Source organism: Psittacula echo (genome assembly GCF_963264785.1).
Source record: "Psittacula echo genome assembly, chromosome: 1".
Classification (NCBI taxonomy): Eukaryota; Metazoa; Chordata; class Aves; order Psittaciformes; family Psittacidae; genus Psittacula; species Psittacula echo.
The window spans coordinates 126,238,892-126,254,870 of NC_137735.1; the positions used below are offsets into that span (position 1 = coordinate 126,238,892).

The following is a 15,979-nucleotide window of genomic DNA, read 5'->3' on the forward strand; positions in this document are numbered from 1 at the left end:
TGAGAATCAGAACAAAACCTCGGTCAAAGGAAGGAATTAGCCCATTTGAGATTCTACATGGAAGGCCATATCAACCTCAATTTAAAGGAGAGAGCCTTCAAGAAGTAGGAGAAGGATAGCTTCAGCAGTTCTTGGTAAACTTGGAAAACAGAAGAAATAGACGGCAGAGTGTTAGGGACCAGGGCCAGAGGTTTAGATTATTCTATTCATCCTTTTAAATCAGGAGATTGGGTTTATATTAAGAATTTTGCAGGTGATCCCATAGTAGAGAAGTGGACCATACCAAGTATTACTGACTACCTTTACAGCAGCGCAGATAAAGGAACAACCTGCTTGCATACACTATTCAAGAGTCAAGAAAGCACCAGAGCCAGAGAAGATATGGCGAGCTGAGCCTTCAGGACCCACACATGTGAGACTGCATCGATCATAATCTGGACTAGTATATAACTCAGTTGCAAAAGAATTTGCAACAGGACAAGAAAAGGGGGGATTGAAGAATGGGGTTGATTGAAGAATGGGGTTAATTGAAGAATGGGGTGGATTGAAGAATGGGGTGGATTGAAGAATGGGGTGGATTGAAGAATGGGGTTGTAGGTAAGTAACTCCAAGGACATTAGGCTTTGTTAGCAACTACAGAGAAAAGGAACTGACTAAGATAAGCTTTGCCAGAACTGCCTGGTGGTTACTGATATGACAAGGATCCTAAAATGAAATGATGAAGAAATAACTACCAGGGGTCCCAAGGCTACTACCACGTTTTAGTGCACGTGGGAGGGATTCTCTAGAAGTATGATGTAATGTATGTAATCTAATGAATATGTCTGTTTAAGGACAACATAATTACAGCCTGGTTGGTGCTCAGAGGAGACACGCTGGGAGGAGCTGTCCCCCGTGTCTCCCAGCGCTGCAATAAAGAATACCTGCTTGTCAACTTGAACTTTGTTGTCGAGTTCCTGGAGATTTCTCTGAATCAAGGTCAGGAAAGCTTTGCAGAAACATCCTTTAAATATTTAACAGCAGTTGAGCTACTGGTAGGCAGTTGGCAGGTTAATGATGTACACCAGGGTGCTGGGCATTGCCAGAACACCCGCTCCTTTCCCTTTATAAGCCTGTGTGCCATTTTGGGGGGCTGCACAACACGGCCCCCAACAACGGAGGAAGGGCTGTGGCTCAGGGGAACAAGCACCCACGTGAGCACCCAGGAAGACCCGCGACCCAGGAGTGCTACAGTTGGTACTACCTCGGACGGTACTAAAAGAGGTTGATATTAACACTCTTATGGTAGAAAACAGTGCAACCCACAGCTACACAGCCAGTCAACACGGCTTCACCACCCCCCTTACTAAGGCAGACAATTCTCCTCAACAAGATGGCGACCGCCTTCGCCAACATGGCGAGTCAAACCCCCCTCGGCGCCCGCCATCGCCCCGCTATAGGCTGAGCCGCAGGCTTTCCCCGCCCCCTACCATACACGGCCGTGCGCCGCAGTAGGAACTACATTACCCAGGACGTCCAGCGCTCCCTGCCTCCCTCCTCTCGTCATGTATTGCCGTGGGGATCGTGCTTCCCTCTCCCGCGTCAGGGGACTAGGTGTGGTCTCGCGATAGTCCGTAAGGCCCGGCCCGGCGTCCCCTCCGCACCGCTGTGTTCTGCTCCACCCCGCTCCGCGTAGGAAGCGAAACAGACCGAGCGGCTGGGGCGGGACGCGCGGCGCTCTGCTCCGCCGAGACCGCTGGCCTGGGCGCCATGGCGGCCGCGGAGGCGGCGGCCGCGCCTACGAAGGCGGCGCTGGATCGTAGCAGGCTCTCCCCGAAGGAAGAAGGGGAACTGGAAGACGGCGAAATCAGCGACGATGACAACTGCTTTAGGCCCTACAGCTACGAGCCCGGCGGCGGCCTCGTCAGCAGCAGGCCCTACTCGAGGCGCCGGCCTCCTCCCGGCCTCCGCGGGGGCATGTCCCTCTCCTCCTCCTCCGGGCGCCCCTTCCCCCGCTCGCGGCACCAGCCCCCACCGGAGATGGGGCACCCACACGGACACGGCGGGTATCGGCCCAAGGACTCGTTCCGCTCCCATCCGCCGCCCATGCCGGCGTCGCGGATGCCGTCGGGATCGCACTCCGACACGGGCCCCCGACTCTCCTTCTGGGAGCGCAGCCACAATGCCCTGGACCGATTCCGCTTCCGAGGCCGGCCATATAGGGGCGGAGGTCGCTGGGGTAGGAGCCGAGGCGGCGGCGATCGGGGCGGCAACCCTCCGGGGAGGCCGCCCGTAGGGGGAGGCGGTGCCGGGTTCAGTAGCGGCCAGGGCTGGAGGGAGTCCTCACCGCGAAAATGTATCCTTGAGACATGAGGGGGAACGGAGGCTGGAGGCGGTGTGCTGCTGGGGTGGTGTGTGAGCGCCGGTACCGTGCTACGTGGCCGAAAGCCGTGGGAGGGGCCGCTCTGCCCTCCGGCTTTGGCACTAGGACCTCCTGCAGAGGAGTCCTAACGGAGCAGGTGGCTCCCCTTCCAGCCCCAGGGCTTGGCTGAGGCAGCAAGCAGGCCCTGCTTCTCAAGGAGAGCCTGTTGGGAAGCCGGATTACTGCCGTGACCTGGCTTGTGACCTGGCTGATCAGTCCCGTGTAGGGGAAAAGTATAGCCGGGAACAAAGCCTTACCCGATTGGATTCGAGGTGGCTGCTTTTTTAGCCCGAAGTGTGAATATTGTGAAGCGGGGTCAGTGCGGCAGTTTTAATTCGTATAATTAAAGTGGCTTGGTTGTAAAGCTAAACCCCTAAGCTTGTTAATTTCCCTCATTGGGCAATAAAGGATCCACTGTTATTTCATTTGTGCTTCCAGCCCTTCAGAGGCTGTTACATATAGCTGAAGTTAACTTTAAGTTGAAGTAGGACTGTGTATAGAGGGTGTGGTTTATATGTGAGTTTGGGTGATGTAGGAAATGCCTGTTTCTCTATAAAGCCACCCCCAGCATGCAGCGTAGGATATTCTCTGCAAATTGCTCTTAGACTTCCTTAGGTGACTTTATTGAAATAACCTCCTCATTTTCTAGGTTTGCTATAGCAGAGACAGGAAGAACTGACGCTGAGTCTAACTTAGGGGCAGCCTGATACTGAAACTTGATGTAACTGCATTATTGCCTAACTGAAACCATAGACAAGTGTAAAAAACACTCAGAGAAAACTAGTGTTTAAAACCTGTTTTCCAGAATCCTACAGTGTTTTGTTGCTCTCTGTACCTATAGTCAAAGGATGTGCATTGTTTGACTCTGCTGGTTGATCCCAGGAACAGGAATTTTTCCTACTTGTGCCAGTGCTTAAGGCTTTGAAAGTCACTCATTGGATCCTTGTGTTAATTTAGATACAAGATCTATTTATCCATGGTAGGATTTTTTAAAAATGTTGGTGGAATATGTAAACTAGAGATAAGAGATGCTTTTAGTCAGTCTGATTTGATAATATTACAGCATTACTAAAGTCTTAAGAAAAGCTGCTCATTGGAAGGTCTGACATTGAGAGGCAGCGAGTGAAGATGTGATTTGCCCAAGGTTTCACAGTAAGACAGTTCTAGTGCTGAAAATGGATTGTAAAGTATCTTAATTTGCAGTGTTGTGCTGAATACCAGAAAATGCTTACTTTCTGTGTAACAAGTAATTTGCAGGGCAATCATATTGATCATCCTAAGCAGACCTTGCAAAGCTTGTTAATATGATATGGAGTCTCCTCCATTTTAATTGAAAGGTCATTCAGAAACCAGTAATTCCATTTTCAAGCCAAAAGAAAGAAATTAAGAAATCTTTCCTGCTCCCCAGTACTTAAAGTGCGCTTTTCTGGTTAAAAGTGATAGAGAAAGTTTTAATGTTGTTGCTCTTTAATAGGTGTTTATGCATCATATAGTTAAGGAATGGCCATGATTTTTATTTAGTGTACTTTCCTGTATTTTTCATATTCTTGCCACCTAAAGGATTCAATATTACAGTATCCCTAAATAGTCAGGTACCCCTTGTTGATACTATTGATAGAGTAAGGGTGTAGTTCATGGGCATGTTTCTTCAGAAGAGAACTTCACATAAACAGGTACATGGAGGCTTGTGGCCTGGAGTAGTATTTGCAATTCCTGCAGGAAAGTGAGATGTTCGTGTGTCTGCTAAGAGAGAGATGGCTTTTTATTATTTATCCTTGGAACTAATACTTTGCACAGCGCCTTGCAGGAGTATATGTATAAATGGAGTAAATGACCCAGTGGAACTCAGGTTAGTTTTCTTTGGGTGTTAGCTTTTAACAGGCTTTTCTCTTTTAATTCCTAGCAGCTTTAACATGAAGATGTTGGATAGTCATTCTGCAGAAATCCTTCCATAGAGAATTCTGGAATTTTCAGCCTGAAATACGGGACAAAAATGTGACTTTCTGTTCCTGTTGAATTCTAACTCTTCACAGTGTACATTTTTCTTCTAACCCACCAATTTTTTCAGTTGCTCTCTTTTTTTGGTTGTAGGATGAAGAATAGGTTGTTGATTGAAGAATAACCATTATTTTAATGTATATATGCCTGTCTGCGTTTCATAGCACTCAATGTAGTCTTGTATTCTGTATGTAGAACCACGTACAAAAAAACTTCTACATAAGTGAAACACAGTTTCTCATTAATACTGTTGTGGGAGCTCTAGAAGTTGTGTATTAACCCAAGCACGAAAAAAGTTTCAAAGCTTTGTGTTGTTACCCAACTCTAGATGACTCTAGAATTTATTTAATTATTGAAGTATTTTCATATTAAATAATAGACTTATTATTACAGATTGTTAAATCACTTAATTAGTGTCAGACTTTCCTGTGACTCAAAATTGCCAATGTAGCTGTCTTTTTTTTTTTTAATAGAAATGTGTTGGAAGAGAATTTGGCAAATTGGTTTATTACACAGTTTGGTGTTATACTGTATTCTGTGCTTTACCTCATTTGTTGAGCTACGGTTACTGCATACACCTCTTAGTGTTTTCAGCGTATTTATAGATTATTTGATTGCTTTCTGGGTTTCATGTAGTTTATCTTTTCTAGCTTCTGCTTTTTGTGCTGATGCTTAAAGAGAGCATTGTATAGGAAAACATTTCGTGATGCTACAGAAGTTGCTTTTGTAGGATACGTGCCTAGATTCTTCATCCTTGTGTTAAAAGTTAACATAATGAAACATCCAGGTTATTGGTGCATGTTGTGAGCAGAAGACAGATATAAAATTATATGCTTGTAGATTTATTTGGTCTGCATTTTGAGGACACCTGTTTTAGCTGTTAGCTTTACTCCCTGTATTAAGAGATGATGTTGATTAAAAAGCATTTTGTGTAACTGGGCATGAGTCAGCTGTTATCACAGTCATAAGTTAAACCTGATAAGGTATCCTAAAAGATTTCCCCTTGGGCATGATTATTTTACAGGATAATTTAGCTTTTCAAGTGTCAGGTTAAGGTATGAGGAAGTGAACCTCTAATAGTGAGAACTTTTATTCTGGATAGTTGCCTAAGAATATTTCAGTTTCCTGCACTGGACAACATGTTGTCAAGAACATCTATCCCTTGGGCATGCACAGACATTTTCTGAGTAGTTAATTACCATTTCTATTTTAGTGTTTTTTGAATATTCTGGTTGCAAACCTTTAGGTGCTTTTTTATTTCCTTCAGTTATTGATTATTCTGTGCCTTACTTCATTTGTTGAGCTACAATTACTGCAGTATGTAATTGCGCTGTGGTTACAGTTAGCATTTTATGAAAGGGTAAAATGAGTGAGAATTTGGCCTTTCTCAGAATGTCAAATGGAGAGTTCATTCTTGAGTTAAGAACTCTGTAAGTCTGACTCTTTGTGATAGGGAATTGTCTCAGCATTGCAGCTGTTGTTTCTGGGAGGATGGTGTGAGCAAGAGACATGACTTCTCAGCAATTAATGAAATTCTTGTCATAAGTAGGATATTTTAAATTGTTAGAGAAAATTGTTATTTAAGCTGTCAATATGGAATAATGGATACATCTTGTGCATGCTGTTCATCTGTATAAAGCTTATTTTCCAAGCTAACCTTAAGGTAAACTTAAATATATGGGAATAATCTTAAATTGTATTTGTTTCATTTTAGTCTTCAGTGGTAATATTGCCACATGTTCTTGTCTTAGTTTTCTTGACCAGTAATTCAGCCAAAATTTTTGGAAGGTCCCCATCTAGAAAGAATTACTCTTCAAAAAGTGAAAACTCTACAGAAGAAAGTTTTGAGGATCTGCTGTTGAAGTATAAGCAGATACAATTAGAACTTGAGTACATTAATAAGGATGAAAAACTGGCTTTGAGCAACAAGGAAGAAAATGAACAAGATGCTGATAAAACAGTGAACACTGAGGACCAAGTACCTGTAGATAATAACAGTATTACAACAGATGCTATAAAAGAAGTACCTCCTGAGGAGAAACCTCCAGTTATAGCCTTTCAGGCGTTTGAACTGAAACCTCTCAGACAAAAACTGCCTACTCCAGCTGAGAGGAGCAGATTAAAAAAAGGCAAAGAAGGAACGAAGCAGTCGTCACAAAAACCTGAAGTCACAGAATCCAGCCAAGGTAAATACTGGTAGAGTTGTTTTGCTTGCCATTGCATATCATATTTATTAGCTGTTGGGGAAAAATTTACTTTAATTAAAATGTTAAACTTTTTAAATTAAAAATTTTATTTACTTCTGCTTTATGTAATTCCTTGAATTATGTAAGCATACTGGGAAGCATGTTTTTGCTTTGGTTTTGTTTGTTTTAAATTTTTTTAACTAATGTTGTGTTTTGTAGTCTAACTGATACTTGGCACAAAGCATGAGGACAAGACCTGAAGGTTTTAGTTGCTGTTATCAGCAGAAATCATTGGCTTTCAGTGAAAGTTTTCTGTCTGTTTTGCCTTCCTTGTTTTTGCAGAAGCAGAATGTGTTTTGTTTGGGTTTAAGATGAAAAGGTAACATTTAGAGACATTTTTCTGCATTTTTGTGTCTTATGCATTTTCCTTAGTATAAGAGGCCTTTATGAGAGATTTTCACCAGAATGGTTTTGGTCATTACTGATATTTGCAGCTAGTGAAGAAATCATGGGCCAGAAATAGAAAGGATCTGTAGAAGATATGCAACCAAAGGGTTAGAATTAGTATCTTGTCCAGGTAGTTCTGGACTGCAGGCCAAAAATCATAATTGCTCAGATGCATGAGCGACTTAGCAAGAAATAAGTTTTGTCCAGCTGAGCTGTGATAAAAGTCCTTGAGCTTTCTTTGTGCAAAGTCGAGTAGTTAGCTTAAACTTCTTCTGAGGCTTGTAATAAGTGTTTGCTGTGGTTGAGGGTGTGCTTGTGGATATCTCTTATCTAATCTTATCTCTATCTCTTAGCTAATTTGTCAGTGTATGTAAGCTGTCAGTTTGAGTGGGAAGAGACAAAGTAGTAAATGGATGGATTAAAAATACAGGTGAGTAATTAGTAGGAATATGAAGAAAGGAAGGACTAGAGCACTGAAAATCAGAATGATTTATATGTAACTTCAGAATGAGAATTGGAAGACAAAGCCTCTGAAGAAACAAAGAGAAAACTGGTAAACAGTAGTCAAACCACCTCATGTAATGTAGCTTTTTTTAATGGGAGACATGAAGGAAACAACAGGTCTTGTCCATAGAGCTAACAGCAGTAGCCTGCAGGAAGAGAAGATAGCAAGGCAGGAGGAGTAAAAGAGCTTTTAAAAACCAAAAGAATCTTAAAAAAAAAAAATTATTAAAAAATAAAAATCTTTTTTGTGTCAAAACTTAGAAGCACTGACGTTGAAAATACAGTTCATATGATAGCGAAAAACAGATGCTATAGTACGCACTGTAAAAGCATCTCAGTTCTTGTGTACCACTCAAATGTATGACAAGAATGATCTGAGAGCACACAGATTTTATAAGTTACTGCTTTTGACAATGTTGTGCAAACTTCTAAAGTAGAAAAACCTGTCTGATTTGAGTTATTGCTGGTCCACTGTATCAGTTGAAAGTATTCTACTTACTATGCGTATATTAAGGCATTAGCAAAATTTGTTTTTCCGTTATATTTGTTTTGAAATGGTGTACTGGATGTTTCTCCAGACCTGTTCAAGTTGAAGAGCTTGTCTTTAAACTCAGGGAGGTTTGTGTCTCTTGTTAGAATTAATTCTCTGTGGTTCAACTGCTCTGACGCACTTTACCATATTCCCTGCTTTCCTTCTTGCTCATTAGTCTGTTCTGCCTGTGTTGTCCCCTTCTGTCTGAATGAACATTTTAGTTTGTGTAGTGTGTCCCTGCATATGTCTGTCTGCATCACAGAAATTACTGTACCATCTGTGTTTCCCTAGTTCCATCCTGTGGACTGAATGGTTAAGATCTTTGGTAATTGTAATGAATTTTTGGGGTTTTCTTTTAGAATACACACGTCTTAGATCCTGGTTTTCTTCCTTTTATATGTGTACTTTTAAAAGATGCAGGCATGTGCAAACAGGAAGGCCTCCAGCATTAGCTATGTGCCATTTTTGTTTAGGTATAAGGTACTCTGTAACAATAAATATACATATATAGTTTAAACAACAGCTTTCTGAATATGACCTTTCATAAAATGTTAGGAAGAGTAAAAGCAGTACAGAGTGCCAATGTTTTTTACCAATTTGAATTGTGGGAAGGAAACTCTCTTTGAGGAAAGGCTAATACTGGAAGAGATTTCTAAGCTGCTCTCTCTATATTTATTTCCTTCCCCTGATGCAAATAAACATATATGTGGTGATATACATGAATTGTGTATCTGTAATTTTGCTGTCAATTATATCAATTGCTTCAAACTATAATAATTATGTAATAGTATACAGTATTATGTATATTACATATAAAGTGTAATACTTTAATGTGTATGTGTATGTATATACACTATATAATCAGATGGATATATGGCTTTTGGGCAGCAACAAATTAATATGTCAACATCTTAATGGTTAGCAAGAAAGCTTAACCATTTACTATGTATTTCCATAGGATAACTCTCTTCTGTTTTTGTTGGCATGGAACGGAGCAAGTGTGTTCTTAAATGCAGCTTTGTGCCATTATATTTAATGCTGCAAAAGACTGACCAGTTGCTCAAAATAGCTGCTGGTGGAATCTGAGATGCTCAGGACAGCAGCTGATACGAGGTGGTGGCATAAAACTAATGGCAAGAAGTCTTCCTCCCCTTGCCTCCAAATCTGGTTTTTACTGGTTCTTGGGGAAATATGTCTCAACTTTGAGACAGAACGATTAGGAAATGACAAATCCTGCTTTAGGCTCATGGCATCATGATGATGTGAATTTCATCAGACATGCCAAGTTTATATTAATGTTTGTTAGTGTGTTCTTATACGTAAAACTACTGCTATACTTTACACTTCGTACCAGTGCTCAAAAATGTGGTATTTTTCTTTTAGAAGGTACAGAAGACAAAACATCCGAAACATCGGTGCGAAAGCTTAGCAGCTCAGATGTTATATCTGAAAAGGTAAGAGAGTATTCCTCTGTAGATGAGGAATAATTGCATTACGGTACTCTGATGGCTTTTTCCAAACTGCAGTCCAGAAATGTTTCAGTAGTAGAAACAGTCTATTCTTAATGAATGACATTTAGCAGTACAGTAGGATTTTTAAGCTTTCTCTTGGTGAAAGTTTTGGGACAGAATTCGAAAGATTAAAAAAGAAAAAAAAAAAGTTATGTAATGTTTCCTGACTTTCTGTCTTATTCTTTCTTTTCTCAAGAAGCTGCATGATGATGAGGATGAGATGTCTGAATTGCAACTTAGACTTCTTGCACTTCAGTCTGCTAGTAAAAAATGGCAGCAAAAAGAGCAACAGGTGTTGAAGGAAAGCAAAGAAAAATTAACAAAACCGAAAAGTGTAACACAGAAAGCCAAAGCCAGTACAAAAGCACATTCAACAAAAAAACCTAGTGTTACAGGTAAGTTTAATGTTGCTGAAGTGGCTATGAATAGCATGGCCTCTGAAATTAAAAAAAACATCTAACATAATACATTATGTGAAACATTGGGCAGTGAGTCTTTAATCCTTCTGAAGCCCTATCTGCACAAAGCTCTTGAAGAATCTAGGATTAGAAGGAACCATTTAGGTGAAGTTAATCACATATCTTTTTATTTAAAGCCAAGCAAACTTTGAGGAGACAACAGACAAAGACATCAAAGAAGCTGCAGCAGCAAAAGGAACAAGACAGGCGTCAGAAAGAGGAAGACCAGAGGAAACAAGAAGAGGAAGAGGAGAGAAGAAAGAGAGAAGAAGAAATCAGGAAAATTAGGGACCTCTCAAATCATGAAGAGCAGTACAATCGATTTATGAAACTAATTGGAGGAAAGAGGAGATCAAGAAGCAGGGTAACAAATTTGTTATATGGTGTTCAGGGGTTATATTTGGGATTGAGTGATTTCTGTCTTGCCCGTCATGGTTCTGTCTCATGTGTGTCCATCATTCTCCATCCCTCCTACCTCCAAAAAAAGCGAAAGCTCAAAGTATTTCAGTTTTTCCAGTGTTTTAATCCAATGCTAGACAGGCATTCCCTTTGGATTTGATAAGATCAATTTTGTGTGAGTTGTATATTTGGAAGTCAGTGGCCTTTTCCTTCTAAAGGTATTTTGAATGTTACAAGCAAAGAGCAGCCTGTAATTTAACACAAACCAATCAACCAGACTTCCTTTGCTTTTTCTTCTCTTAGGCTGCAGTTTTGTCTCTACATCTTCAAACTTATGTCTACACAACTTCAGTGGCCTGCTTCTTTCAAAATGTCGTCTGGCATTTGGTTTCTTTGTAGTACTTTTTTAATTGGTCAAGGTACAAAATATGTTCAGGCACAAAACATAATTAATTCAACCTCATTACAGGATGACACAACTGTGTCAAATTTATGAAGGAGTAGAGTTACTGCAGTGGTCATGCTGCACTTGTAGGCTGTCTTCATTCTCTTGAGATTAGCAAAAGGCACTTGAATTGCTAATGTTGTATTTCTAAAACATTGGTATCTTAAAAAAGAAAATGACTGTTCTGTCAGCGTTAATTCTTTCATCATGGGAGCAGTACTTCTGCTGCAGCTAGATGCTTCAAGTGCTTTTAGCTACTGATGCTGTAAGGAAAAATGAAACTACAGTTAAGGGAATTGGCACTCCCTGGTTTGAGGTAATGTTATAGGGGAATCCCGTTTATAATAATGAGTGGAAAACTGAGGCTAAAAGTGTTTAAACAGTAGGAATTCTAAAAACTATCAAAATGTCTACTATATGCCTTTGAAAGAGACAAATTGAGGAGTCTTAAGAAGTCATGCTTACCTGTTCTGCCTATGTTCAGTGTTCACTGAATACTGATTGGCATGTGTATAATGTTAGGCATTCTTTAAACAATCCTATACATTAGTTGTCATTCTCTAGCCACATTTCAGTGTGGTATGTGACTTCTGGGACAGTAAAAGGATTCTCCACCTGAGATACCAGTCATAGAACAATCAGAACATGTTTCACCTAAACACATAACTGCTGTCATAGTGAAGATGATACTTGTGCAATTTTGTATTGTTTCTAACAAGGGTAGTTGAAGTGCTCTTGGTAACTGCCATGACAGCTAAACAGAAATAATAAAGCATTTAATTCTCTTTCAGTGTTTCAGAAGTATGTATTTAGCCATTGCAATTTACAGATAGATAATGACATGCTAGGTATTTAAAAATTGCTTCTGTCTATCATGATCACCCCTCTCTCAAGAGATCCAGTTTTAAAACTGTTAATTTGGCAAGTTACTACCAGCAGTGGATTTGATTAAAAGGTAATCTTCAGTTTGCTTTTTGTACAAACTAAGTAAATAGTATTTATAAAACAATTAGACAAATTTATAAGGACCTTTTCCTGAAATTTAATTGATTTCTGCCAAAAGCATAACACAAGACCAGCTAAATAAAATACACGTTTTTGTGTGTTTAGTCCTCAGATACAGACTTGAGACGATCAGTGGATAAGCAGTCTACAGATAATGCAGGAGGCATATATCAGTATGATAATTATGATGAAGTTGCTATGGATACAGATAGTGAAACTAACTCTCCAGGTAAGACTTATATATTTTTTTTTTTTTAATATGTTGATTGGTAACAATAGTTAAAAAGTAGGAAATGAGTCATCATTTTAGAAGGAAAGTCTTTCATAATGTAGCAGTTACAGAACTAACATTTTAAGGTGAGTGAATTCTGTCTTGTTTTAATGCTGGCTCTCTTTGTTCTCCATCTCTGAGGTAGTGGTATTGTGAAGGTCTTTGAGGTTACACTGTTCTCATTGCAGTGCTGTGGAGTTTATATTTCTACATTTCCAAGCAGCTGTGTAGAAAGTAGGGGCTCTGGTGTTGACTAGATAGACAGCAGGATTACAAAAACAGGTGTTCCGATGAACATTAAGTGAAATGTGAGTCAGCAGTGTGGCTTTGGGTGATAAAGGTGATCTGCAGAGCAGATTGTAGTACTGTGATTGTAATGGGTTGTTAAGCACTGACAGGACTGTATCAGTTTTCTGGTTTCATAGCAGAAGGATAGTGATGTACTAGGAATCTAGCAGAGGGCTTTTTTGACTAAGGGCTGTTTTGATAAAGTTCACTGCGGACTCAAGCACTTGATTTATGGACAGGAAGTAGGAGAATGGGGTTTGTGTTGAGAAGGCTAAAGAAGGCTTTTGCTACTGTTTTCACCTACATAGTTGGGCAGTTAGAAACAGAGCCAAACTCTAACTTCTGTGGAGTGTGCTACAGAAGGACAAGGGGCAATGCCTAAATTGTAACAAAATAAATTCAGATTAGATACAAGGGAAAACTTTCACAGAAGATGGTCAAACACTAAAGCAGGTTAACTAGAAATGTGGCATCTCCATCCTCAGATATACTTGGACAGGACAAGGCCCTTAGCAACCTGACTTTGGGGGCAGTACTGCTTTGAGTACCTGTGGTAGGGCATATGCCTCCCAGAGGTTTGTTAGAGCCTAAATCATTTATTGACTCTGAATTTGAGGTGCATTTAAGGTATTCAGGTTTCCTTGTTCCATGTCAGCATGTGGAGTGTTGAGAAAGCATCATTAAGCATTCTGCTTTGTTGGCCATCTTTATTCTCTTGCTTCTCATCTTCCATATTCTTTTTTGTCCTTTTCTCCCGTCGTTTTTAGTCATTTCTTGCCAGCCTTCTTTATGCATTATTAGTTTGGTAAAATACTGCACCTGCTGTTTCAGGCACATATACTACATGAATCTTCTCTTCTTGAAGCATCTCAAGCTCTAGTTTTATGTTTCAGAATTCAATATCAGGTGTGCATTTGGTCTGCTGCTGTCCCAGTTTGCATTGTATTTTTGTGGCGAGTAATCAGGAGACTCATGTGTTGAGATACCTCATTTAAGAAGGTAGATTCTTGCAAATTAAATCAAACAGGGCTAAATCATTCTGAATCATTACTTTAGTAGTACTGTTTGGCTGTACCTGGATTTCATATGTAAAATAGAAAAAGGATAGGTGACTACTATTTTTATCTATATGTATGTAAGAAATATATGCACTGAGCTGTCTGGTGTTACCTTTCAAATTGATGTGTAGTAAAAACATTTGTCTCCTGCTGCTGTATTAAACCAGTTGAATTATAAGCATGAACTGGTGTTTAGTAATTACCTGCCAAATTCCTTATGCTCAATAATTTGTTTTAATTACAGCTTCTTCTCCAGCGCAGCCTCCTTTCTTTGAGTGTCCAGTAGGATATTTTCCACCTCCAGTACCACCAATTTCCTTGCCACTGCCACCTCCAATTCCAGTAAGTAACCTTGAAAGGAGCATGGTTTTTTTAAATGTTGATAATTCTCATTACATCTGATTTGTAATGGATTAAATTAAATCCGAATTTGTTAGGATTAAATTTAGATTTCTGGTTTTGATATAGTTCTCTATTTGGTGATTCCCTTGAACTGATAGACTTGGTTTTTAAAACTCTATTTCAGCAAAGTTTTGGCAGATCCAGTTCCTGTTAAATAGAAATTCTCCCTTTTGAACTAAATTTTTCTCTTCATTGTTAGAGCTGTGCTGTTTCATAACAGAAAGCAAAAATTGCCTGAGGCACATAAGGACAAATAATGAATTGGAATTGCTAGTGCAAGGCAGCTTTGTCTCCTTTCTCTAGGTCACATATGTAGATACGCTTATTCTCTGAATTGTTACCTTGTTACATAGGGGGAAAACCAACCAAAAACATAGCTGATCAGTCCTTTCAAACTTCCTTCATTTTGACTATATGCTTTGTCTTCTCATGTAAGAGTCCCTTGGGAATCTAATTAGTCCTGGGAATTTTTTTCCCCCACCCCTTCTCTTCACTGAATGAGTGTTAGCTGCCTTGGTAAAGCAGTAGAAAGTTGTTTCTTGCCAGGACAGCTTCTGAATTTTTAAGTGAGGGAAATGGTAATTTTGTTAGCTAAGACACATTCATAAAACTGTTTAAGGCCTGCTTTTTCAAGCAGTGTGAACCTATCTGGTCAGCCATGGTTTTGTGGCTTTCTCTGGTTCTGATTCTCATTTATGCATAGTTTGTATGCCTGCACTACTTTATTATCCAAATGTAACCTGGTTGCATTATCTTTGAGTAACAAACTGTTCAGCAGTGGCCTTTGAGAGTGAAGTAAATCCACTGCAGTTTGAATTAGTTTTAAACCATAAAATAATTTAGGTCTCAACCTCTACTAAATCATAAAGTAATAGTAATTTTAATGTTTCAAACCCTTGTTTTCCTTTTTATAGCAGCCTGTACCATCTTTGAGCCAACTTTACGTGGAGGGTATTTCTTGTGTTTCTCTTGAGCCACCCCCACCTCTTCCCCCACTTCCCCCTGAAGAGCCTGAACAGCCACCAAAACCTCCATTTGCTGATGAGGAAGAGGAAGAGGAGATGCTCTTAAGAGAAGAATTGCTGAAGTCTTTAGCCAACAAACGAGCTTTCAGATCTGAGGTACTCCTTTGTTTTTTTTAATCTAAACCTCTAGATGGCAGTCTTGACCAAAATTAAATGTAACCTGCCAAGTGAAGAGTAAAAAAAATTAGATTAATATTAAATATTAAATTAATAAAAAAATTTGGAAGAGTAAAAAGCCTTGGCTTTTTAATGTTGCCTTTCTGATTACTTAAAAAAAGGCTCTAAATTTCCATCACCCTTTGCCACCCTAAAAGAAACCAAACCAAAAGCCATGCCAGAACACCCTTTGAATTGTAAATTACAGCTTGGTTTTTATTTATGAAGGAATTATGAAACTTCAAGGTACTAAAAATTGAGTATGTATGGGGAAATGGGGATTGTGTTTTATGCAGGAAAAAGCTTATTATTAATCGGCTGTCAGAAAACAAGCCACGTTGTTTTAACAGCCTAGCAAAAGGAGCTGCGAGAGGTTAACTGTTTTTTTTGGTGTTCTGCTTGTTTTTGGAGTGAGAATAACAGTTTGTGTGTTTAAAAATAGATTGTTTTGACATCATTAATAAGTCACAAATCTTTTGCAATTGACCTGTGAATAACTGACATGTCCTTGTGTGCCTTGTTTGATACTGTTGCAGAATTGCAAAATTTGTCTAATATGTCTGGATAATCTGCCTAAACCACAGTTCCAAGACTTGTATCAGACAAACTTTTATGCTTATGTTTGTCTTTTTTAACAACTCTGCATAGTGCATATTTTTATGGCCATATTTTGTTTTATTTTATTAGGAAACTTCAAGTAACAGTGGTCCATCATCCCCTCCTGTTCCAGATAACTTGCAGCCTGTGCCAAGAAGCAATCTGACTGCTGTCAGTATTAATACTGTGTCTCAGCCCCGGGTACAAAATACAAAGCTTGTTAGAGTACCGAGGCTTCCACGAGCGGTGATCACAGTAAGAAAATATTGGCTTTTTTCTATTCATAAGAAAACAAG

At 39.6% G+C, this 15,979-nt stretch overlaps 1 protein-coding gene across 6 annotated transcripts in view; it reads left to right on the top strand.

Annotated features, from left to right (window-relative positions):
* The first annotated feature begins 312 nt into the window (after positions 1 to 312).
* Positions 313 to 15,979, top strand: part of ZFC3H1 (zinc finger C3H1-type containing) — a 42,734-nt gene continuing 27,067 nt past the window's right edge. For 4 of the 6 annotated variants that reach the window (XR_013956500.1, XR_013956501.1, XM_080614429.1 and 1 more), the window contains exons 1-9: positions 313 to 2,335; positions 6,172 to 6,585; positions 9,452 to 9,522; positions 9,776 to 9,974; positions 10,175 to 10,401; positions 11,992 to 12,115; positions 13,748 to 13,845; positions 14,820 to 15,026; positions 15,774 to 15,938. Coding sequence is in view for 4 of the 6 variants with exons in the window: in XM_080614429.1 (XP_080470555.1) it covers positions 1,750 to 2,335; positions 6,172 to 6,585; positions 9,452 to 9,522; positions 9,776 to 9,974; positions 10,175 to 10,401; positions 11,992 to 12,115; positions 13,748 to 13,845; positions 14,820 to 15,026; positions 15,774 to 15,938 (2,091 nt within the window). In the remaining 2 variants the exon portion in view is untranslated. The remainder of the gene's footprint in view (positions 2,336 to 6,171; positions 6,586 to 9,451; positions 9,523 to 9,775; positions 9,975 to 10,174; positions 10,402 to 11,991; positions 12,116 to 13,747; positions 13,846 to 14,819; positions 15,027 to 15,773; positions 15,939 to 15,979) is intronic. The other 2 variants (XM_080614430.1, XM_080614431.1) reach the window with 2 other exon arrangements.